The sequence below is a fragment of the Moschus berezovskii genome, chromosome 11 (genome assembly GCF_049115385.1).
Source record: "Moschus berezovskii isolate FMDL1 chromosome 11, NW_MosBer_1.0, whole genome shotgun sequence".
Classification (NCBI taxonomy): domain Eukaryota; kingdom Metazoa; phylum Chordata; class Mammalia; order Artiodactyla; family Moschidae; genus Moschus; species Moschus berezovskii.
This window is the reverse complement of record NC_142470.1, coordinates 10,510,210-10,533,557: the sequence shown is the minus strand read 5'-3', so window position 1 is coordinate 10,533,557 and position 23,348 is coordinate 10,510,210. Positions and strand designations below refer to the sequence as shown.

The window sequence follows — 23,348 nt, the reverse complement described above, 5'->3', positions numbered from 1 at the left end:
GGGATCAGCAGCACTGCTGGGTGAATGCCGCACACAGACACTTACCGCTTAGAAGAACTTGCCACAGGGGGCAAGCGAAATCTCTGCTCTGACTGACACAGGATGGACGAGCAGAGGAGACCATCCATCAGTGTCAGGAAAGATCTGAAGCACCTGGCTAGTCAGTTGAAATAAAATAAATTATTTACTGATCTCGGAATCCAGCTGCTCACTTGACTGCTCATAAAGAGTGTGTGCTGCCTGAACTTCACAGCTGATTCTGTTTCAGAAAGGAAGCATTTCTGGACAGTGCTGCGTGCAGGCTTTTGTTGTTGTGAGAATGAGAGGGTGCTACCTTTGCTTTCCAGGGAGGAAGTGTCTGCATTCATGTGCATGGGAATAGGAAGTGGACTTATCCACTGCATGATACAGTACTCATGGGCATGGTTATCTGACTGTCACAAAATTACTGTACTTAAGATTAATTAATGAAGCTTTTGCTTATAATACTAAAGACTAAATTTAGATTCATAATGGAAACAAATGCTGATACCTATTTTAGAAGTGCCTCAGTTGTGACTCTCCACCAGAGGGCGCTATGGGTGTCCCTGGAAACATCCAGAGCTGACCGCAACCAGCTTCTAGTCACCTCGCTTCTGAGAGCCAATGCTCTAGAGAGATACTTGGGTTACCAGCATCATCCATGCCTACCTGACAAGTCCACACCATGACTTTGCCAACAGAAAGTGAAAGTAAAAGTCACTCAGTCACGTCCCACTCTTTGTGACCCCATGGACGGTATAGTCCGTGGAATTCTCCAGGCCAGATTACTGGAGTGGGTAGCCTTTCTCTTCTCCAGGGGATCTTCCCAACCCAGGGATCAAACCCAGGTCTCCTGCACTGCAGGCAGATTCTTTACCAGCTGAGCCACAGGAAGCCCCTTGCCAATAGAGCCACTACCTAATCTGAGTGATCTCAGGAGAGAAAGCAATGAATAAAATGAATACTAAAGACAATGATAACACTAAGATAAACTCCTGTGGGCCACTTTCAGACACAGTCTTGACAGGTAAACATTATAATGCTCACTTCATAAATGACAAACATGAAGACTAGAAGAGGAAGGAACGTGTCTAAGCTTAGGCTGCAGGTAAGCAGTAAAGCTGGGATTCAAACCCACTGTTCCTTGCAGAGTTGGCTGTCTTGGCATAGATCCTTTTGTGAACTTTTCCCTTTGAATGAATATACAGATCAGAATCTGATGAATTCAAGTTTGGCTTTTACCCTTCAGAAAAAATTTTGGGAAAGAAGTCCACACTATCGGTTCTCTTTCCAAGGCACTGTTTTCCACCTGGGGAAATAGCAGGCATGGGTTTGCTGATTATGCTCGCCTGGGAGAATCCCCACCTTGTAGCCTGGATTTCTATCTCGGCTGCACTCAGGCTAGTTACTGGGCTTCTTAAAGTTAGAACCACTCAGAAAAAGCAGACCTTCTGTTACTGGGAAAGAACTTCAGGCAAGCATGAACGATGTATGAGTAGCACTTGTATCTTCACAAACTTTTAACTGAGGATATACAAACAGAAAGTGCATAAATTCTAAGACTATATAAAACCTGACTTTCCCACCAAGTCTACAGAAATCATGTAATCAGCACCCGAACCAAGAAACAGAACTTTACCAGCACCCCAGATGCTCCCCCTCCAGTCACTGTGGTCTCTTCAGCCCTGGATAACCACTGTCATTAAGTCTACAGATTACTTTTGTGTATTTTTGAACATTATATAGAGGGAACTGTACAGCATGTACTTTCTCCCCCTTTCTGGCTTGTTTTTGAGCAGCCTCATCATTCTTACTTCTATGAGAGATACCAGAAAAAGCACCTTTAGAAATAAAAACACTGAAGAACTTTATGTTTTAACAATCAACATTAAATAAGTCTTTTGTACCATTTTGGAGGTTTTTTGTGAGGAGGGATAAAGAGCGGGAAAAAATGGGTTCTGTGTGTTCTGATTCTAAGATTCTGATGCTAATTTCTCTATTTAGTCTGGCATAATCACCATCATCTTAGAAGCTGATGTTTACTGAGCACTTGCTACATGCCAGGTGCCTTTCTAAGTATTCCACGTGTGGTAAGACATTTGGTTCCCATAATTAACTCATCTGTGAGATAGATACTATTATCTTCATCTTACAAAGGAGGAGACTATAGCTTTGCATCATTTGCCTGGGTTGATACAGCTAACTCATGAGTCAGGGTTTGAACCGAGACTTCAAAATCTTGAGTCTGTCCTCCAAGCTTCCACTATGTTGCATCTCCACTAACAGATCTTACTTAAGAGGGTCTACCAACTGCCAGGCCTTGGCTAAGCTCGATGGAGTATCTGACTTGTTTCCCACAGTAATCCTAAGAAGCTGGCACACTCACATTCCCATTTATACAGAACAGAATAGAGGCTCAGAAAGATTAAGACATTGCCTAATACGGCTGGTTGTTGACAGAGTCACAATTTAAACCAGATGTGATTCCAATCCTCATCTCTTAATTACTAAGCTACTGTCAGCTTACTTCAAGCTCCTGTCAGTCAAGCTGGTAAGAGATATTTGAGAGATTTTTGAGACTTATTACAAATTAGCCAGACTAATGCCCATGTAAGAAAAGGTTTTATTATGAGACACGTATGAAACCTTTGTTTCAATAGAACATTCATGAGTCTCAGAGTTAGAATTCAAGCTTTCTCCCTTTACACATGAAGTAAAGGATGCCCAGGAAGCGGTGGTGTGGCTGAGGTCCCAGCAGAGCCCAGGAAGAGGCCAGCTCCCTGACTGAGAAAGCCTGGCACCTGTACCCATTGCCCGTCTCCCGTCATCCTCTGTTAGGAAATGGGGGCACTCACATTAGCCAGACCAGGATTCTTCACTGAAACCACCTGCTGTGTGAGTGAGGGCATGAGACGTCACCTCTCTGCACCTCATCTATTTAATATCTTCTCTGTCAGATAGAGATGGTAAAGTACCTACATTTTAGGTAGCTTAGTAATGCATTTAAAGCACTCACACGTGAGGGCACCTCTAGGCAATGGCCATGAGGAGGAGAATGGTGTGGTGTTCATATTATGTTGACAACCATGGCACTTTTTCTACTCCTGTTAGGTTTAAGTCATAATAGAAATTCAGCACTTCATGGAAACAAATTAACCCCACATATTAACTGAATTTTAGTTCCAGATTATCTGGTGAGGATCCAAATATAGCTTCTGAGATCATTAAAAAAAACCTCCTGAATAAAGGCATGAATGAATAGCAATGAATTCATGGAATGAGAACAGGCAAGTGGTGATGTTACAAAGCAGTTCTAAGGAGAGGATGTGAGAAAATTACAGAATGGAAATTATGGAACTCCACAGAAGTCAATCAGTTTGAAAAGAGTCTCAAGTTAGCTCTATTTCTAATCTTCTGCTTCATAAAAAAGAAGACAAGACAGAGCATTCAGGTGGCAAAAAGGAGTGACTTTAAATTTCACTGTTTCAACGTTTGCTCTGAAAACAAATTACCGTTCGTCATTCAGGTCATACAAAAGCAGCAGTTTGTTTCTCTCCCTATTTCAACATTGACCTCTTACAGAAAGTCTGTCATCTGTCCACGCGCTTACCTAACTGGACGTCGGTCGTGAAGCGGAGTCTGTGGATCATGCTGACTTTGAATGACTTGTAGTGGTGGCTGCTCAACATATCCTGTACTGTAGCTATGTCAATCTGCGAATCCTCCTCGAAAACCCCGTCTGCCCTTGAACCTGGGGAGGAAAAAGCAGTTTAACACATAAAGATACATGAGGCTTGGCAAATGGTGTCTGCTTTAAAATGCTCTGGGATAAATTAAAATAATATGGGCTATTTAATTTGGAAAAGAAAAGGCTGAGCGATGACTTAATAATGCCATTCCAGTAAACAGAGAATGGTAACATATTAATCACTCAACAATTAATTCCACAAACACTGCGTTGTTCTATGGCAGCCCCTTGGCAGGCCAGCAGCCATACAGAGGGCAGGAAAACTCCTGCTCACCAGAAGCTCTGTCTCCACAAGAGTAGATCAAAGTCACAAAAACACAGTTACTCAGATTCTTGCTTCTTTTACTAATAATTTTCCTGACCATAAGACTAACCCATGCTCCTTGAAGAATCCTTGTCCTTCCCAAGATTCTCAAACCGTTTGTTTATCAGCTCTGAGTCCCGTGGCCCACAGCCTCCACTGGTTCAGCTACGAGCCTACTTACACCCAGATGGCTGTGGCAGTCTCCTCGGTGGCTTCCTGGCCATCCGCAGCAATCCAGCTCCTACAGGACTTTCCAGTTTGTCTTTCTAAAGCTTTGATCAGTTATTCACTCATCAAATGCCTAGTCAGAGCTTTGTGCACACCAAGCACTCAGACACTGGGGACAAATAAGAAGACTGGAGCTCAGAAATCCTCCCTGGCTTCCCAAGGCCTCCTGAATGAAGCACACTGTTTTCAGTCAAGCAATCAAGGCTGTCCAGTCTTGCTGAAACAAAAACTTCCCACTTGTCACTTTTCACACATACCTTCTCTAAGCAATTCTCAAACTCCTCAGACTGTGTACAGCTTCGGTTTCTCTACCTCTGGGCCTTTGCTCATGTGGTACCCTTGGCCTAGAACATCCCTTCTGTCAAAACTCTGCCCAGGCTAGTCAGATTCTAGCTCTCCCTGAATTCCACAGCAGCTGGTTTAAACTGGACTCTGGAGCCAGAAGACCTGGGCTCCACTTCTGGCTCTGTCTCCAAGAATAACGTTGGACATGTGACTATTTCTCTGAACCCTAGAACCTGCCATCCATAGAATATCAAAATGTACTGAAAGAATCTAACATACAATACACGTAATAAATAGCAGTCATGGTTATTTTTATTCTCTTGTCACAGTGGATCATGTTCAGCCTTGCGCTAGAATCGTTGAGTGGTTGCTCTTAAATTGGGAGCTTTGTGAGAATCAGTGAAGTTTCTTATTCATCTCTACATCTTCTCCTGCAAGCAGGGCAGGGAACTGGCATGCTCTCACTAAGTTCTGCTAAACAAATAAATCAATAATAATGATGATAGCTATTAATAGTACATGGGAGTACTCATGCATTAGGCATGGCACCGAGTACTTCACACATGCATTCAAGTCTCAAGACAACCTGGCAGGTAGTTCCTAGAATTTTCATATCATACAGATGAAGAAGCCAAGGCTTTGGAAGGCATGTCACACAAGTAAAGCTAAACTAACTCTTGTCACCCCCTACTCCCAAGTCTGGAATGTGGTCCTCTGAATGCGCAGCTGCTGGGGGGAGGACGCACCTGTCTAGAAAAGGCCAGAGTGGGGCGCCTGAGGCCTTGTGATGAGAACCCAGAGCTGGGTCCACAGGGAAACTGTGAGAGAACTCCTTGGCACAGGGTTGGAGGAATGTAAAACTCTAGGTTTGGGCATAAAACTGGAAAATTCTATTATGCCTGCCAATTACACACTTTCCTTCCCACAGTTACTGTTTACAGGGCAGGCTTTTAAGTCAAAGCTGGCTTCTGATGCCTTCACATTGAACTGATTTATTAGGAACTGGATATTCTATTTCCAAACACGCCAACTCTTGCCAGCCTGGACCATCCTAGCACTTACAACGATGCGCTCCCCTCAGAAGGGCTGCAGCCTCACCTTTAAGTCTCACCAGTCACAGACGCCTGGGACACGGCCCACATTTTGCCCTCTCTGCCCAGGACACCCTTCTCCCCTTTCTGCTCCCTCTTGGCCTCCTCCCCACCCCTCTGATGAGCTTAACTCAGGCGACACTCCAAGGAACCCTGAGTCTAGCTCAGCTCCTCCTGTCACTGCACCCTGCATTTCCCTTCAGGTTATTTATCACAGATAGTAGTTGCCTGTCTCTGCCATTAGACTGTAACCCCAAGAGCAGAGACAGAGTGACTGCTTTATTAAACACTGTCGCCCAGACCCTGCTAGTGCTACCACGTACAGAATAAAGCAAGAGCTCAATAGCAATTTACTGGATGAACACCAAGCACTATATCCTCAGAATCAGAGAGGTTTCGTGACTTAACCAACATCACATTGCTAGGATGGACACAGTGGCACTCAGCCTCTGCAAGGCCCACTAGGCAACCTGCCCCCTTTCTCTGGGACACTTGTGATTTTGGATAGAAATGCTGTGATCATATGGTTTCTCTAGTAATATCCACATTCCAAGCCAAGAGGAGAAATTAAAGTATTGAATAGTTATTCACTTTCTCTAAATATACCTTTTACTAAAACAGAACTGCCAAGATGTGTTTATTTCTATTTTAGAACTCCTAAATTGAGAATTTTGGAGAAATACTAAAATCCTTTCATGTTTTAAATCACTGAAAGCCATCTTTTCTGAGAAAAATGCCATTATTAGACACAACCTAACTCAAGAACTTCTGTTTTCTTTACTAATTAGTATTTTCTAAATATTGCAGGTATTTGATTTGAAAAGAGGTAACAGCTCATTTATGCTAAAATGCCAATTATATTTTTAAAAAACCATACTTAAGAGTTTTACATTTTATGATGTTGGATTAAAACCAATTTAAAAATTACTATAACGTGACATATAATTTTTTACTGAGCAATTTCAATGCCAGCTGCTAATAAAGCATCTTAGCTGTAAATGATAATTCAGATGCTTTTAGATAAAGTGGTGCATAAATATGGCTGGAAATTGATTTAGCTTCTTGCAGAAGCTCCTGAAGAATGACATATTTTGTTTAATACACCAGCTAATGTAGTCCTAAAAGCTCAAACAAGTGCCAGTTTTCACTCCTAAATTTGCTGTGGGAGATTAATGAAAACTTTATATTTTGCTGAAATGTTAATAATGGGCAGATGAGATGATAGGATTTTAGTAGAGGTCTTAAAGCTATGGAATAACCAGCAGGGCTTGTCAATTTCCTCGTATTAATTTTGTTCAAGACGCAGATGGCTGGAGCTGGCTCAATGCACTAATGCTTCTCGCACTGACCTCTACTTTCCGACAGTGTAAATTCATATCCCATTTGGGGGTTTAAGTCCTCTTGATCCCTGGGTGAGTTCTGAGCCTGGCCCCTTCTGACAAGGGGCCTGTTTACTTTTATGATCAGAAGGGTAACTGCACTGGAGAAGTGGAGAAGGAAGGAAGAGTCCTGCACTCACCTCTGACATGTGCCACTCACCCTAAAGCAGGTTTATCTGCTGAATGGGAACAGCCTCTGGTCTTGGAACTCTGGTGCCACTTCTCAAAGGAGGCTTAGGAGTGCCTGTGCTTGGAGGGGGCACGTGTGTGTGTACAGATCAGTCAGCCATGCAATCTGCAACTACTGTCCCCATGCCTGCAGTGTGCTGGATTGGGAAGGCACACTTTTGAGGAGAAGGCAGGGTTCCTGATCTTCAGGAACTTACAAACTCACTACAGAGTACCAAGAAAACACGCCAAGGCAGAGAGAAGTGCCCAATGACAGACATGACAGACACGTCCTCTAAAGGCACACATCTGAAGCAGAGTGCTACACTAAAAGCATGTCTTTTTTTTTTTTTACCAGACAGGTTCTGACTTTGCATGTACACCTTTACTGTCTGGATCCTTCTGAAAAGGCATGAGTCCAACCACACATGAAAGATGTCTGGCACTGTACCATGTGCATATTAAAAGATACTACTATATGATCAACTTCACATTTCAAAACCACTTCTGTTAAGAGGAGACATTTTTATCTACTCAAAGTAAAAAAAATAGAACCCAAATATGTTAAAAATAAACATTAAAAAACCACTCCCCAAACTGTTAATTTAATTGAAATATAACCCTTTGGTATTTTGTTAAATTAGCAATTAAAAAGGTCACAAGCAATTAAATGAAACAAAAGCCACACTGTGTTCATCTACATTAATGCTGAACTGGGTCTCTTTGTGAATGACAAGATAAATTGTAATGGTGCCTTCAAAGACTTCACAATGCATTTTGTCAAAGTCGGGAGTGTTCATGTCTCTATGTGCCATGGATTACCATAATGTATCGTGTCAAAACGCTCGAGCTGCAATAACTCAAAGATGTATTGTGATAGATCAAATTTTGGGGTGGGGCCTAAAAGTGACTTGAGCACAGGAGCTCAAATGGACTGACAACAGGCTCTGGAAGGATGACAGAGAGCACTTTCAGGATACGGAAAGCACCTAGGGACAACCAGAAAATCTGAGAAAGGAAGGAGCTGAGGTGCCTGGAATAAGGAATCAGGAAAGAGCAAACAAGGAGCAGCACTTGTCTTAATGGCAAAACCAGGCCCGGGAAGAAGGGGCAAAAGGAAGGGGAGAGGAGGAGGTAAAGAAAGAGCGAGGTGGTGAGAGAGCATGAGGGCTAAGGTGTGGCCTTGGGGCTGGGTGTCACCAGAGAGAACCTGGAACACGGCATTCAGAGACACGGGTTCAAACCTGAACTCTGATGCTGAGGGTCCCGAGTGGCTCAGAAGCTAGCCCGAGGTTCCACTGTTGGCAAGAGACAGAGCTGGGACAGATCTATCAAGACCCCTGTCCCTTCTTCCCCTCCTGAGTCACCACGCTCCTACGAGCAGTAGCAAGGACAGGGACTGAGGCGTGGGTAACTGTCACCTCTAGGTCAGCTCAGGGCCCCAGGCGTGGTGAGGGAAGTCGGGGTGTGGGGGGAGGTGGGTCTATAGCCTCAATACTATTTTCCTAATAACGACAGTCAGGCATGACTTGCCCTTTTACATCTATTATCTTGCAAGAGCACAAAGTAATAAGAAGTTCATTGATAACGTTTCTGATTCCACACTGCAACCAACTTTTAAGTTAACTACCACCTGAGTTTTGGTAGAGTAACAAAAATTCATATGCACCCTTATTGAAAAGGCTATTGAAATACTCCCCTCTTTACCAGAACAATGTGTTGTAGCAGACTGAATGCAGAAGTAGATATGAAAATCCTGGTGTCTTCCAAGCCAAACATTACAGCAATTTGCAAATACAGAAAACAGTTGCCCACTGGTTCAGAAGATTAGTCAATAACTTATCTTCCTGATGGTACAAAAATAAATGCTTTTCAGAGAAAGGAAAAGAAAAAAAAACCCAAGCCAAAACAAAACAGTGCTGCTCTTATCATTACATTTTTATAAGAAAATATTTTTATTTAAAAAAATTTTAATAAACATGTTACTTATGTTAACACACAATGGATTTACCATTGTTTTTAATTAATTCTTAAATAATTTAAAATCTTTCAGTTTTTAATTTCTAATAAAGAGATACAACCCAATAAACAAGAGCTCTTTGGGGTTTCGGTAATTTTTAAGCATATAAAGAGGTCCTGAGACCAAAAAGTTTGGGAATTGCTGCCTGTATTGGTTCTTACACCAGGTCTTCATTGTCCCTGGACACCCATCTGGACAACCGCGATGGGAAACAAAAGTGCAAGTACAGCTGTGTACCTGTGTTACACACCTGATAGCCACCGCAAACAAAGCCTGTACACACACTGCCAGAGGAATAGGCTTCCTGCCAGGCATCAGTTCAAGGCTAATCACAACTAATATTGTTTAAGAAGCACTTTCATATACTACATGATTTCACTGGAGCTGAGGGAGACACTCAGAGGCAGTACATACATAACTTTCTTTCAGACAAATGAGCACTAATGATTAAATTAAAGCTCACATGAGCTTGATGGACGCCTCCAGCAGATGTCTTATGTTCCTGGACACAAACTACATGGAACATCAAACTTCATTCTATGATTCAATGAGTCTCAGGTCAAGTCTAAAAGGCCTCATCTAGTTAGAAGTTAAAGCAACTTCTATCTTTCATCTCCAAAAAGATCCATGCCAACTTTAGAGCTCAAGCGAAGTTCAGTGCCTTTGCTACGTCCTTATTTGTGGGCTTCCCTGGGGGCTCAGATGGTAAGGAATCTGTCCGCAATGTGGGAGACTTGCGTTTGATCCCTGGGTTGGGAAGATCCCCTGGAGAAGGGAATGGCAACCTACTCCAGTCTTCTTGCCTGGAGAATTCCATGGACAGAAGTGTCTCGTAGGCCACAGTCTATGGGGTAGCAGACAGTCGGACACGATTGAGTGACCAAGCAGCAGAGCAGTTCATATGTACACTCTCTGTAGCATGATGGCTCTGGTGGCCCTTCCTCCCAGTCACCCAGCACCAACTATGTGCCAGAAGCCATGCTAGTGCTTTGGGAACACTGGAGGATGGCAGCAGTGTTTGCACTTGGCTGCTGCAGAGTCTATGAAGGGGAGTCGTGGAAAATAAAATGGTGTGGGTGGAGGGGGAAAAGTCTTCAAAGAGAGGCACTATCATCTCAGGACCTGACATGCAGTAAAATACTGTTGTGCAAATGACTGAAGAGTAAACAAACTACCTTCTGTCCCATTCTATCTTGTAGCCTTATTGCTACTCCCCAGATAGACAATGCTGGCTTCAGCCAAACTGGAGTTTGTTCCAGTTTTACCATCTGGCCAGAACGTCCTTTCCACTCTAAAATTTATACACTTAGAGGTCTAATCCACATGGAGTCTTTTCCTGATCTTTTCCCTGAAATCCTGTCACCCTCTGCTGAAGGCTTTCATGATAAGTGTCTTACATGATAAGTATCTGGACTCCTATTCTGGACTATGCGCTCCTTGAGGGAGAGAACATTCTATCTTATAGAGTGCAGAGTAGATGTTCAATAAATGCTGTTGGTGGCTTGAATGCGGTTGATGGCACACGTTAACCATAACAGTATCTGAATTGTACACCATCCCTTGTGTTTTACCTCAGTTACTAGAACCTGACACACTAATCCTGCTTTTCCATTCAGACGCCTTGCCAGACAGGGACTCTGCCTCAGCAACAACTCCAATGGCAACGAACATTTACTGAGTGCTTACTACACGGCAGACACTACGCTCAGCACTTACATTATCTCACTTCATTTTCTCAATGCTCCTTTAAGTAGGCTAATAGTCTCCTCCTTGCACAAGTGAGAAAAATAAGGCTCAGAAAGTCATCCTGCTAGCAGAGTCACACAACAAACATCAGCGGCAGTTAGGACAGGAACCCAGGCCTAACTGCAAACTGTGCCCTTAACCACCACACAACCCCTTGGGTAAAAAATGTTCCTTAGGTGGACTGGGAATGTACAAGTTCATGGGCCATAACAGTATCTAAGGAGAATACAACCATGCCTGGCTTTGCCAGAACAATCAGGGATAAGACCTAACTCTCTCTCCTCTGGTAAGACTCAAAGCTAGTGAGCCAGTGAGTCATGGAGAAAAACTCTCCTTTAGCATTCTATATCCATTACATTTTTTTCCCAAAGTCCTTTTAAGTCCCCAAAGACTCATAAGCCCCAAACTTCTCTTCTATTAAACACTTCCCTTTGGCTACTAGTCATTTTTGCTGGTCTCTAAAAAATAATCAATAGGTGATATACTGTAACACACACATGCGCACTCCCATGCCCTGTGCAGTAATCTCTTCAAAGCCTCCAGGATCATACGGTAGGACATAGCCTTCACTGAATTTGCTGTGCTGCAGCCAGGTAGGGATCCATGCTGTCACTGCCTAATTGATTTAGCTCTTGGAGTCAGAGCCTTTCCACAGGGAGATTTCAGACCCTCAATAAATCAGGATAATCTTGTTTTATGAGGTGATCAGAAGGAAACGATTTCAGGTTTGTAGAATTCCTAAAAAGAGCGGATCATGGAGGCGGGGGGAGGTTTAAGCTCTGCGTCCAAGTGCCTGTCTGGCCCCCGGTCTCATCTTTCAGCACACTCTCCCCTCTCACTTCATTCCACTCCATTCAAATACACCGTCTCAAGCAAACCAAGCTCTTTCTCAAGACTTTTGGACAAGTAGTCCCTTGGCTTCTGGAACATTCTTCATACTCATGATCTGAATGACTCCGTTTCATTCTTCCTCGAGGAAGCTTTCTGGCCTACTCTCACCAGCTCCAGCACCCTCCTATAGTCTCACACCCTTCACAGCACTCAGAGCAGCTGTGAACTCCGTGATGTGGGGGCTGTGTATCCTCTCTACTGTCCCAGGACAGTGACTGGCCCAGAGGAGGGGCCATCCATGTTTGGAGGACGAATGAGCAAACATACGTCCAGAGTGAGGCCTATACAGGATCAGTCATGACCACGCACTGGTCTGAACCACTCGCTCATTACAGGTCTGCCTGGAAGTTAGGCTGATGACCGGATTCCCCTCACTTCCTCTTCTCCTATTGTGTCTGTCCCTGTTCAAAACACAGGAAAAGTAATGGAGTCTTCCAAAGAGCCTGGGCATTTTGGACAATTTACATGACAAAATACCTTAAGAACTGTAACAACTGATCAACACTGAGGCATCTCTCTCTCTGAGTCCAGAGTCAGAATGAGGGCACACATGCTGGAAGAACCCCACCTCCCTTCAGGGGAGTCACTGCAGAAATGTCACCTGCTGCGGCACTCGACCGTCAGGCAGGGGCTGCAGGGCAGTGTCCAGGGCCAGGAGCCCACCAGAGGGACACAAATCTCTGTGCCCTCACTTAGAGCCCGGACGGGGTTTGTGGCTCGTCAAACACATTTCCTCACTGCTCTAATGTACCAGTGTATCGCTTAATGAAAGTTCTTAATTGTAATTCAATTAATTACATACACACAGTCCCCAATTACATTTTCCAATAAGACATTGGCTGTGGTACAGGTCTAAATGCACTTAACCAATTTTAATATATTAAGACCAATTTCCCTTGAATACTAATTACTACCTAATGATAAAATGAAAAGGGGGGACTTTCAACAAAGAGGGGGAAAGTGAAAATGCAATTTATGTGGGACTTCTCAGCCCAAAGAGCACAAGGCAGACACTCACTGCTGAAGAAGTCGGTGTGGACAGGGCACACACTTGTTTCCAGGTCAGATCAGCACTGTGTTTTGCCCTAGGGATCACTCACCCTCGGTGCTGGCTGTTGCCCAAAGGGGCCCACAGGAAGTCTAGGAATCGAGAGGAAGAAGAGGAGTGACAGGGAGGTAAAAGGCCACCACTCACAAGCGCAGACTAGCGGGGGTGTCTGGACACACAGGCACAGCAAGTGGCTGGACTCGCACTGGGCACTGCACTTCACCACGTGCATTTACTGCACACACTTTCATTTAATCCTTAAAACAACTCTACAGGGAAGGGATTCCCACTGGGTTTTACAGATAGGGAAATGGAGCTCAGAGGAGGGCTTGCCTAAGGACACGCTGGGGACCCAAACATCCTGCCTTTCCCCTACAACACAATGCCAAGGCAACCAGACAGCAAGAGGCAGAGACACAGGTATTCTGGCCTCGGGGATACAGTGTCTGTTTCATTTAAATTCTGTTAGTGTGCGGCAAGCAGGGAGCTATTATCCAATATCTACTTGAAAAAATTCTCACCCATATAGAAAATCCCTTACAGGGAACACGTTTCCCCCCACCAGAGGCAGACACGTAACGGGCTTTCAGCAGTAATTCAACCTAAAATATGTACCACGAACACCACAAGTCATTACCATTTGTAAATAAGAGTTTATTTGCAGGATCACATTTTTTTTTTCTCCTGCTTTTGAGGACTGCTGCTGTGGTATAATAAAAGAGGCTTAAAGCCCTGGTACTTAAGTCACATGATAGAAATTGGAGAGATTAGTCATTTGTAACTGAAGAAGGCAAACCCTCCAGAAGCCAAGGAGAACCCCGAGGGAGTCTCCAGGGCTGGCACAGAGCACACATGGGAGGAGGGATTGGCCCGCTAAGAATAAGCACCAAGAAGAGGAGATGGAAACACAGCAGTAGAAGCAGTCATTCACTGTCTACAGTTGTTTTTTTAATTGAGTAATACTGATGGGAGTTAGTGACGCCAGTGGTAAAGAACCTGCCTGCCAGTGCAGGAGACATGAGATGTGGGTTCGATCCCTGGGTCAGGAAGATTCCCTGGAGGAGGGCATGGCAATCCACTCTAGGATTCTTGCCTGGGAAATCCAATGAACATAGGAGCCTGGCTGGCTACAGTCCATGGGGTCGCAAAGAATCAGACACGACTGAGCGTCTGAGCACACTGATGGGGGTGGGGGGAAGAAAAATCCCAAGTACCTAAAGATGATGAAACTCTTATATCTAAAGATACTCACCCCAAACCCAAGTTCCTTTTAAATGTCATCACACACTTGTACCTTGGAGCCCCAGGAAGCAGCCTGGTGATGCTGGGGTCTCAAAAGGCTCCCTCCCCTCCTGAGGAATGAACCACATCTGGCCATGGGCACTGAGATGTAGGGGGAACTCAAGTCTAGTTCCTGCCCTTTGGGCGGGGGTGAGTGGTCACAGTCCAGTGTGGGAGTGGGGAAATCCATGTAGTGGAATCAGTGATCAGATAGCAGTAAGGAGAAGGACTCTAACAGAGCCCAGGGAATGATGGCCACGTGGTCTGCAGAGGCTTTGAGAAGGAGGTGTCTTCTTTCCTGGATCTTCAAGGGGAAACTGAGGAGGTGGCCCTGAGACACGCTCCTCTGCCACAATCCAGCTATCTGAGGGTCTACCTGCCTTGAGGTAAAGCTCTTCCTCATTGCTGCCTTAAATTAGGGAGACTTCACTAAGGCACCGAAACAAGGGAAGATCTCCTTGAAAAGAAAAGGAGAGCAAAGGAGATTAAACAGGTATTTAAAGAATCTTCTTTCTATGCAACTTCTTTAAGGAAACAATTAGATTCAGCCCTTTCACTAGACTTAGTGGACAGAAGACACATTTTTCTAGGTCCCCTAATTATTATTCATGTGACCATGAGCAAATCACCTTCTTAAAGCCTTAGTTTCTTCTTCTGTAACATAAAGATGATGACCCAGTTGCTCAGCTGTGCCCAACACTGTGCAACTCCATGGACTGCAGCCCACCAGTCTCCTCTATTGGAGTCTCCAGGCAAGAATATTGGAGTGAGTTGCCATTTCCTCCTCCAGGGGATCTTCCTGACCCAGGGATCGAACCCGCATCTTCTGCATTGGCAGGCAGATTCTTTATCCACTGGGCTACCTGGGAAGCCCAAAGTTGATGACCACACAAGTCTAAGAATAATAGCACCTCTGTCTCATTTAATCCTTACAACAACCTTGTGAAATGGATTAAACCACTTCCATTTGCACAGGAAGCTGAGGCTCAGAGAGGTGACCTGATTTGTCTAATGTAAGAGGTGGCAGTGTACAGCTAAGGTCTGCCTCATTCTAAACACCATGCTTTAAGCACTACGCTGAACTACCATGCGGGCAGACCAGTGAATGATAAAACAGGGAAGACACAGTGTCTGACGCTTTGTGGTACTCCATAAAACTGGTTCAATTTCAGGTCTATTTTAGCCCTGATGATGGGAACTTTCTAAGTTTCTCTCTTAAAGCTGTGGAAACAATAAGTTGGTATATGTGGCATCTTTCTTCTAAGGCTCTGGATGGGCTTCCCATGTACGATCAGTGGGTAAACGGAAAGGTCGCCGGCAACATTTGGTAGAAAAGGAAACTGAGGTTCAGTCTGGCGCCAGGATTTATATAGGCACTTCAACAAGAATGGAAATCTTCTAATGTTACATCCTCTCTATAATGTACTCAGGCTTCCTTTTGGTCTGATTCCAGCTTCGAGCAGACAGTTGGCTGAAGGATGCAGTAGATTATCAGACTAGATTCCAAACTGGAAAGCTCAAGGACTTTGGCTTGTCACTTTCTTATTTAGGCCAAGATCCAAGCACAAATGTTGCCTCTCAGTCCCTAGGCAGAAACTCTTGTCATGTTAGCTTCATTTGCAAGCTTCTCTCTTATAGTACATAAAGACGATTGTCATCACCCTTCTTAGGACTGAAAATTTAGGTTGCTGTATCAAGAATCTCAGGCTAGGCTTTAGAATCAGACAGTTGACTTAGAATTCTGGTTTATCACTTAGTGACTAGCTAACACTGAACAAGTCACAACCCCTCCCTACCATCAGAAAAGCACCTTGAAAGGTGGTTGTGACAATTATAAAAGAGGGAGCAAAATGTATAGCACGAGGCCTTACAGTAGAAGGCCTGAATAATTAAAAAAAATCTTTTGATGTGATTGGTATAAAAAGCCATGCCCTGTCCCTCTACGGAAGAAAATCTGAAAGGCTTATACCTGCTCTTACGGCAGTCCTCTCAATCAAATGCTTTTTCTTATAGGTGTACCTCTTCCGGGACATCAAAGCACAGGTGCTGGAGAGCACCCTGCTTCTAAGTTCTCTGGTCCCGTGACACAGACTTCCACACTTGAACTGGCCCCCACTCTCCTTTTCCCCTCCATTCTGTGTCACTCCCTCCCCCCACCACATACCTCCTTGAGGGCCCAGATAGTTCTAGTGCTTCAGACCGCCACATCCATGCCTCATCTGCTTTATGAGCCACGAATGCTGCTCTTCTGTTATTTATTAACAGTTAATATTTATTGAGTGTTTTATTATGTCCCAGGCACTATTCTAAGAGCTTTATGAATCCGCCCATCAACCTTATGAGGGTAAATTAACTACCTAAGAGAGGTTAAGTAAGCTGTCCAAGGTCACACAGCCAGTTAGTGGCAAGGCCAGAATGTGAACTGAGGGTTTGGCTCGACAGCGTATTCCCTTAAACACTGCATGATAGTGTTTAGCTTACTTCTAAAATGGCTTTTAGGATAGCAAGCCTGTCCTGATCAAATACAGTGACAGAAGTGAAAAAAATATTGTTTTTGAAACATTTTTCTTTGTCTCAGTACAACTTCTTAATAGGTAGCTACTGGGGAACAATATGCGTTCCTGATTGAAATTTCTATTTAAAATTAAAAAAAAAATCTTTTCTATAAAAAAGAATAAATAGTTTTTATAGTTTACTTCCATTTTACAGAGACTAGTTACAATATTCCACTGATTCCAAACCATTGACTACCTGGCACATTCTGTACATGCTGGTACGGTCTTCTTTCACTAAAAAAGTAATTTTGGCTCAAAAGCAAGCACTGAAAGGACCTTGCAAATCCTTTAAGATGGGGTGCTGAGGCTAACAGAGGTCATACAACTTAATTAAGACTATGCTCATACTTGGAAGTGGAAGTAGAGTAAGAACAAGAGACCAGATTTCAAAACTTTATCCATCAATCCTTATAGCTTTTCTTTCCCAGTAGAAGAAAGTTGCACCTTATCCTCAAAGAAAAAAGCCCCAAAACCCCAAACCACATCTAATTTGGAATCACAGCATACTGTGAAATACTATACAGCAATTAGAAAGAGGTAAATTTATATATGGAACAATATATGGATTGATGCAACATATGGAGTATTCTCTATATGATATATTGTTAAAATGATAAAAGAAAAATGTAGAACGCTGATGACAGTTTGCTACCGTTTGTTGCTAAAAGGGGGAAATACATGTGTGACCCCATGGACTATACAGTCCATGGAATTCTCCAGGCCAGAATATTGGAGTGGGTAGCCTCTCCCTTCTCCAGGGGATCTTCCCAAGCCAGGGATCGAACCCAGGTTTCCTGCACTGCAGGTGGATTCTTTACCAGCTGAGCCACAGGGTAGCCCAAGAATGCTGGATTGGGAAGCCTATCCCTTCTCCAGGGGATCTTCCCAACCCAGGGATTGAACTGGGGGCTCCTGCACTGCAGGTGGATTCTTTACCAGCTGAGCTATTGGGGATCCCAAATGTGTGTACATATATATGTCTTTATGTGGGTGTATTCACACACATATACAGAATATGTTTGCATATTCTGGAAAGATACAAAAGACACTGGGAACGACTGTTGTCTCCCATAGAGGAATTAGGGAAGAGAAGGGAGGCTAAAAATTTTCATTATACTTTCTTACCTGAAAATTTTTTGCATATCTAAGTGTTATATATCCAAAATCTATACCAATATCCTAACAAATAATCTTTTATCTTATTCAAATACAAGTCAACAGTTTCAGACAGAATTCACTACAGAATTCCAACATGCAGCGCAAGGCCCATAAGGTGATGAGTGAATATTAGGTGAATTAATAAAGGTCAATTTGGTATGGATCAGGTATATCCTCAAAGACTTGACAGTGTAGTGGGAGAGACAGACATCAATCATTCATTTGGAAAAATAGACTATTATAAACAGAAATATACGCCACGAAGATAAAGCAGTATGCTCTATGACGGAATATAGCTGGGGACCCAAGTGAGGGATGGATGGGGTTTAGGCAAGGAGGGAACAGGGAGATCACAGGTGGCCTTTATCAAGGTGACATTTAAACTGAGAAGAAGGATGAGAAAGTTAACCAGAGTAGAGGAAAGAAGAAACTGTCTGCGTGAAAGCCCTGAATGAAGCAGGAATGAGGGCGAGTTGGCTGCTGAGATCAGTCTCCACATGTTGCTCCTAAAATCAACTGGGGTACAGAGGAGAGGAATGGCCAAAATTCACAAATCTGAAACTCTAAAGGGAAGGAAAGAAATTAACTAAATTTTAAAGAGGCTTTCCTGGAGAAGGAAATGGCAATCCACTCCAGTGTTCTTGTCTGGAGAATCCCAGGGACAGGGGAGCCTGGTGGACTGCCGTCTATGGCGTCACACAGGGTTGGACACAACTGAAGTGACTTAGCAGCAGCAGCAAAGAGGCTTTCTCCACAGCACGAGGAACCACCCTATGCTGCCTCCAGCCAAGAGTATGAAAAAGGTCAGAATTTTCTAAAACCTGATGACTGACCAGTGATATTGACGAGGCCAGATGCTTTATATACAAAATAGCCTTTGCACAGAAAAGGCCTTACATTTCTAAGCCATTTCCAGGACTGTTCCTAATTTAGGAAGACAACAGTTTAACAGATTAAATATTAATCACAGAGGGCCAAGCAGGATGCAGACTCTTTACCAAAAAGCATGAAATCAATCATTTCACCCTGGGATTACACTTCTGGAGTGAAGGCTGAGGTCTGCTTTGGAAAACAGTCACTTCAAATCTGCCCAGGGAGGCCAGGCCACTGAGCGTTCCCAGACATGGGACTAGTGAGCACGTTGCAACGGACAAAGCGGACACGGAGCGAGGAGGCCAACGTACTGTTCTCGCGGACCAGGCAGAACTCCCAGGCGCTCTGACTCTCCAAGGTGCTCTCCAGGTCCACGGCGACATTGGGCTCGCTCTGCTTCTCCAGGCGGTACTGAGGGCCTGGAAGATCAAAGGGGCAGGAGGAGGGGGGGAGGCTGAAACAGTGAACTGAACATTGAGAAAACACCACACGCCGGCGAAAAGCTGATAATGCATTAGGAAAACACTGATGTCTGCTTGGGGTCTAGCTATCCAAGACGGAAGAGTCTGAGTTTTTTTCCCCACAAGGTTTCACATACTTGTCTATTATTGAGTCTACTTTTGTGCAGTTCTCTCCTAAACGAGATGAGAGGTAAAAGGCTTTTGAGTCGGACTGACTTGGAACCACCATTGTGGCTACAAAGGTTTCCCAGATATGAGCAGGTACCCTCTCCTCCCTGACTCTCTGATTCCTGATGTGTAATGTGGGAACACATACCTTGAGGGGTTATTGTGAAGATTAGAGATGACACAGGAAAAATACTTAGTAATGTACCTGCCTCATAGGAGGCACTCCTACAACATTATAATTATTATATGATAAGGAATAATCAATTACAAGCAAAAATAAAGTATGCTTAGAACTCAAATATGATGACAACCCAAAAATGCAGAAAATTTTTTTAAAAAGCAGACAGGGTTAAAAAATAAACTCCAGGTTTGGGGGTTATAGTGACAGAAGGATAGTAGCTGCTGATTCATGTTTTTGTTGAAATATTTATAAAAACACAAGAGGCACAGGTTCAATAATACTGAAGACCAGTAATATTAACTACCCTGCATCTCAAGGGGGTTCTGAAAGATCTTAAAACACTGGGGCATTTTATACATTTATTCATGCATTTCTTTGTCAAGCCAAATGACAATCTTGTTCTTCTCAGATAACACCTAACGATCCAGTGATCGGATTCAAAAGACTGCTCCTGTTGTTGTTAATGGGTATTGAAAAGATTAGAGGTGTAAGAAACTGTCTGATTATTTTGACTATGAAAGGCATGTTTGGTCAGACAGGAGGTGGAAGAGATCTGAGGAAGCGCCAGAGGCCTTGCGGGGCTCCCAGGCAGAACACGTATTTTTAGATATGTTCCTCAGCTGTCGTCATCTTGTCCATTATTCACATCCAACACTTCTCCTTCATCAGTCTGGAGGCATTTCACTCATCTTAAGTCATTCCTCTCCCACGGTCTAAGTTCATCCGCAGCACTGCAGTTGCAGGTCAGTTTCATGGTATATTTGATCTTTCTCTAACTGGTATTTCACTAGCATTTCTGCCGATTACCAGAATTCTTATATACGCTCAGTCCTTTTTTACACTACTTAGAGGTTTTAAGCCTGCCCTAAGTTAACAATGCTCAAGACACATATAATTATTTAAGGACATGCATGCTCAGAAGTCTATACAGTTCTGATAAATTGTAGTACACTGTATTCAGGTCAAAAATGCATTGCAGTTCAACATTCTACACAGTTCAATTTTAATTCCAAAAACATGAAGCGAATAAAGGTATGAAGTACAGATAATTCTCAGTTTCCATGAGCCATCACCCGGCAGTGCCAACATCTGTCAATTACCGAGCCTGCCTGCTGCTGTCACCGGACGCTTTCATACTCGCTGGTGGGACGCAGTCACCAGAAGTCACACCCAGCTGAGCTTGAAGGAAACTTAGCTGTTGAGAGAGTCCTAAGATCCCTCTCCCCTGCAGCTGTCCCCTCCCTAACTCCCCCGCCCCCCAACCTTCACAGCCCTGGGCAGCTTCGGCCTATCAGAGAGAGAAGAGAGCCATCACCAAACTTGGGGAGCTGCTTTCTAAAATACTGGCCTGTTAATTTCCCACACCCCTGGTATCTTCCAGCAACACAATGCATACGCACTGACGTTTGCTCTATGAATTTACAGTAAAATTTGGGTACAAAGTTTAGCTGTAATAGTTCTTTTTTATGACAGTCAAATGTGGGAATAACCCAGATCTAACAACTGGTGGTTCAGATGATAAAGAATCTGCCTGCAATGCAGGAGACCCGGGTTCGATCCCTGGGTTGGAAAGATCCCCTGGAGAAGGAAATGGCAACCGATTCCAGTAGTCTAGCCAGAACTCCATGGACAGAGGAGCCAGATGGGCTACAGTCCATGGAGTCGCAAAGAGTTGGACATGACTAAGCGACTCTGAGACTCCAACAGGGAGGTTGGTTAAACAAAATATTGTGAAATGCCATGAAGATATTAAAAGTGATGTTGCAAAAGTATTTGATTTTATCAAACATGTTTATAATATGCTAGTTTATGAAAAATTATAACACAACACGTGTAAGATGATTTTAATTGTGAAAAATATATGTAAAGTAATGGGGGGTGTACTGGAAGGTTACTTCCAAAAGGTGAACAGTGACTACACTGGAGAGTACCATGATGACTGTTTTTATTTTTCTTTAGTGGTTTCTGGTATTTTTCAGATTTCCTTTAACAACTTAAACAAAAGCTACTTTTATTTATCATTTTAAAAACATTATATATACTTATAAGTCCTCCAGTTTCTTACTGTGCCATTTTTCTGAGGATACTGTAACTACCACACACTGTGGCATCTCCAGTAGGCCTTTCATTTTCAATACTTTAATCAAAGCTAGACATCATCTGTTTATTTAGATCAATGCTTTCATCTTCAGTAACCCTGTAACTTGGCATGGTCACTCTGAGCACAGCATATATGGTTCTGGGTGTCCAGAGCTGTTTGCCTACCTGACGAGTAGACAGTAAGCAAGCCACCCCCTCCCTGATTCTGGGGGCCAAGGCCTGGCTGCTTCAGGGTGTATTTCAGGCTGGTCTCCTTGGTATACTTTTTCCTTTTGTTCTCTGTGGCAGCCTGGGAAACATGGATGAAGGAAACCAGGGGAGGGAGGGAGTACTAGGAAGGGTCCCTTATTGCTAAACACAGGTCCCTGCATCACTCTCTAAGCCGTAAATGCCATCATTCCATATTTACTTTCTTGTTTCTTGGTTCTGTAGATTTTTCTACAAAAATAATTTGTCTCCTAAAAGTTGCTGGAGGACTTTCTCCTTGAGCCTAGTATCATGACGATTCTAAATTGCAGCATGGCCATTATACACCAAGCACTCCACATATGTTACTTACTAAATCCTCACAGCTCATTTGACAGACTGGGACCCTGAAGCGGGGGATCATGCAACCAATGGTCTTTGGCACTAAAGCCTATGTATTTTTGAAGCTTTCTTCCTTTAACAAACTATAAATGACTGACCTATATTAAAAAAAAAAAAACCCATAGTTTATACCATAAGTATATATTTTTGGTAGCTCTGTGGATTCATTTGGGTTCTAAATTATTTGTGGTTTCTATACACTCATTTCTACAATAAATGATCTGAAATAATTATTTTAGTGAAATCCACAAGTGCTAAGTATCCCATGTTATATCTGGGTTCCTTAGGAATACAGGCTAACCTTATTTTGCCATCTATCCAGGAAGATCCTCTCCCCATCTTTCTTAAGAATATTCCTATGTATGCCCAGTTTTTTAAGTAACTAAAATGTCGAGCATCCTCTTTTGCTCTCCGTTCTCCAGGGTCTTCCACAAAAACTAAGAACACCTTGCTAACCCGCTTCTGAGCCTGGCAAAGGACAGGTGGGTCTTAACTGTGGGGAGGGGAGGCTAGTCAAGCTGGAGATGAGACTCCAGATCTGGACCCAAACAGAAAACTGCCTATTACAAATCTCAATTTCTCTCATGATTCTTGCCTGAATGCTGGATAAGACAGCTCACAGAGAAAGACTGTTTTACACGTTTTCCTCTGAAAAGGCCAGACTGATAAACTTTAGGTCATACTGTGTAATGAGAGGCAGGGAATATATGAGAAGCGATATAGCCTGATGATAAAGGGCACGCACTTGGGGCCAGATTGCCTCTTTCTAGTCCTGGCTGAGAAACATAGCTCTGCGACTTTGGGCCAACTTACTTAACCTCTCTGTTTCTTCATCTATAAAATGGGGATAATAATAGCAGCTACTACTTTATAGGTCTGAGAATTCAGTAAGTTAATAGTTATAAAGCAGTTAGAACAGAACATTAACAGCGTTATTTAAGCTTCCACCATGGTCATCCATATCATCAGACTTTTAGAAGAGATCCTAACAGAAGAGAACAAGGTCTACTCTGTGCTAGGTACTGCGGTCGGCCTTTCATATACCTCATCTCTT

The 23,348-nt window shown here is 43.4% G+C and overlaps 1 protein-coding gene across 9 annotated transcripts in view; it reads right to left on the bottom strand.

The window, feature by feature from the left end:
- Nucleotides 1-23,348, bottom strand: part of MAPKAP1 (MAPK associated protein 1) — a 243,471-nt gene that overhangs the window by 38,870 nt on the left and 181,253 nt on the right. For 8 of the 9 annotated variants that reach the window (XM_055400351.2, XM_055400346.2, XM_055400347.2 and 5 more), the window contains 2 exons: nt 19,108-19,215; nt 3,632-3,772 (listed from right to left, as the gene is read on the bottom strand). In XM_055400351.2, coding sequence (XP_055256326.1) covers nt 3,632-3,772; nt 19,108-19,215 — 249 coding nt within the window. The remainder of the gene's footprint in view (nt 1-3,631; nt 3,773-19,107; nt 19,216-23,348) is intronic. The other variant, XM_055400349.2, reaches the window with a different exon arrangement.